Here is a 2,143-nt window from a genome sequence, read left to right as displayed (position 1 = left end):
TTATCAAAGAGTGCTTGGTGGACTCTGCAGCACTAATATGCCCTGAACAAAAAGAAGCATTTGAGAAAGTCCCGCTCTCCAGGCGAACCGTGACGAGAAGGGTCGAGGACATATCGGGGAATCTGGAGCTTCAGCTGCAACATGAAGTGGCAAGTTTTGACTTTTTCTCCTTGGCTTTGGACGAAAGCTGTGATGTCCGTGACACAGCCCAGTTACTCGTATTTGTCCGCGGGATAACGCCGGACTTCAAGATTACGGAGGAGCTGGCAGCAATGCGCTCGATGAAAGGGACGACTACAGGGAGCGATCTCTTCACGGAGGTAAATGCGTGCATGGACATACTGGGACTGAAATGGGACAGACTGGCAGGTGTTACAACAGACGGTTGTCCAAATCTTACAGGGAAAAACGTGGGACTTTTAAAACGTATGCAAGATAAAGTGACTGAAATCGACACAGATCAGAAATTGGTATTTTTGCATTGTATTATACACCAACATGTGTTGTGCAAGTCAGTGCTAAAAATGAACCATGTTATTGATGTTGTTACTAAAATAGTAAACTTCATCAGGGCACGGGCATTGAATCACAGACAGTTTGTCGCACTTTTGGAGGACCATGAGTCTGAGCATAGTGACATCGGCTACCACACAGCTGTCAGGTGGCTCAGCCTGGGCAAAGTGCTAAAAAGAGTTTGGGACCTGAAAACAGAGATTCGAGAGTTTTGTCAGATGAAAGGCAAAGACATCCCAGAGCTCTCAGATGAGGACTGGATGGCAGATTTTGCATTTGCTGTTGATGTGACTGCACTGATGAATGAACTGAACACCAAACTGCAAGGCAGGGGCCTTTTTGTTCATGAAATGCACACCCTGGTGAAGGCTTTCATGAGAAAGATGCTGTTTCTTTCAAGCCAACTGGAGAGCAACAATCTCACTCACATGCAAACCCTGAAAGAAGTCACACCATCAGCTGATCACCTCCACAGGTATTCATCCATGTTAGGAGCATTGCATTGTGAGTTTTTAAGGAGATTTGAAGATCTCAGAACAATTGAGGATGAAATGCACATGATTTCCTCTCCCTTTACCTGCAGTGTGGATAATGCACCCAGTGATGTTCAGCTGGAACTCATTGACCTGCAGTCTGATGCAGTACTGGCAGAGCACTTTAAATCAGGATCTCTGCTGGATTTTTACTCTTCTCTCAAGGAGGAGAACTTTCCAAACATGAAGAGACATGCTCAGAAGATGTTGGTTCTCTTTGGCTCTACCTACATATGTGAACAAACATTTTCAATGATGAAGTTTACGAAGTCCAGGTATAGATCATCTCTCACTGACGATCATCTGTCAGCTGTGCTTCGTATCTCCACCTCAGACATTCAACCTGACTTCGATGCACTCGTTAAAGCCCAGCAGAGACTAGATTTCTCTCACTGAACAAGAAAAAAGAACTTAAAAATGTAAGAAGTTTTAAATCGTGTTTTTATGGTTGAGTTGTGCATGGTTTTAATTGTATTGTGGTTATTTTTATTTGCATGTTTAGTGTGTTTTTATGATGTTGTTTTAGTGATTTATTGCCATTCCCATTGTTTTAGGAAATTTGCTTGAATAAATTACATTTTTTGCAAGGCAACCTCACTTTTTCATTGCTTAATTATAACATATACTCTTACCAGCTTGTCAAAACAATGCTATTTACTGCTTTTTATAAAGAAATACAGTTAATATTTTGCAGAATTGAGTTCAGCCTTTTGTCCGGCCCTCCACAATATTTTCTGTTTCTCATGTGGCCCCATGGAAAAAATAATTGCCCACCCCTGCTCTAGATGGTATTTCCTTGGCTTCTAGTTCTACAGTGAGGAACCTTGGAGTTATTTTTGACCAGAACTTATCATTTGACTCGCATATAAAACAGGTTTCTAGGACTGCCTTCTTTCATCTTCGTAATATTGTTAAAATCAGGAACATCTTGTCTCAGAGTGATGCAGAAAAACTGCTCCATGCATTTGTTACTTCAGGATTGGACTGCTGTAATTCTTTATTATTGGGCTGTCCCACATATTCTCTGAAAAGCCTTCAGCTGATCCAAAATGCTGCAGCCAGAGTTCTGATGAGAACTAACAGCAGAGATCATATTT

The 2,143-nt window shown here is 41.7% G+C and overlaps 1 protein-coding gene across 1 annotated transcript; it reads left to right on the top strand.

Moving 5' to 3' along the window:
- Positions 1-272: 272 nt before the first annotated feature.
- Positions 273-1,442, top strand: LOC142377038 (general transcription factor II-I repeat domain-containing protein 2B-like). Its single transcript, XM_075460759.1, has one exon. The coding sequence runs from the start codon at positions 273-275 to the stop codon at positions 1,440-1,442; it is 1,170 nt and encodes a 389-aa protein (XP_075316874.1).
- The last annotated feature ends 701 nt before the right edge of the window (positions 1,443-2,143 follow it).

The sequence above is a fragment of the Odontesthes bonariensis genome, chromosome 3 (genome assembly GCF_027942865.1).
Source record: "Odontesthes bonariensis isolate fOdoBon6 chromosome 3, fOdoBon6.hap1, whole genome shotgun sequence".
NCBI lineage: Eukaryota > Metazoa > Chordata > Actinopteri > Atheriniformes > Atherinopsidae > Odontesthes > Odontesthes bonariensis.
Note: the sequence above shows the minus strand (reverse complement) of the source record. Positions and strands in the feature narration are given on the sequence as shown.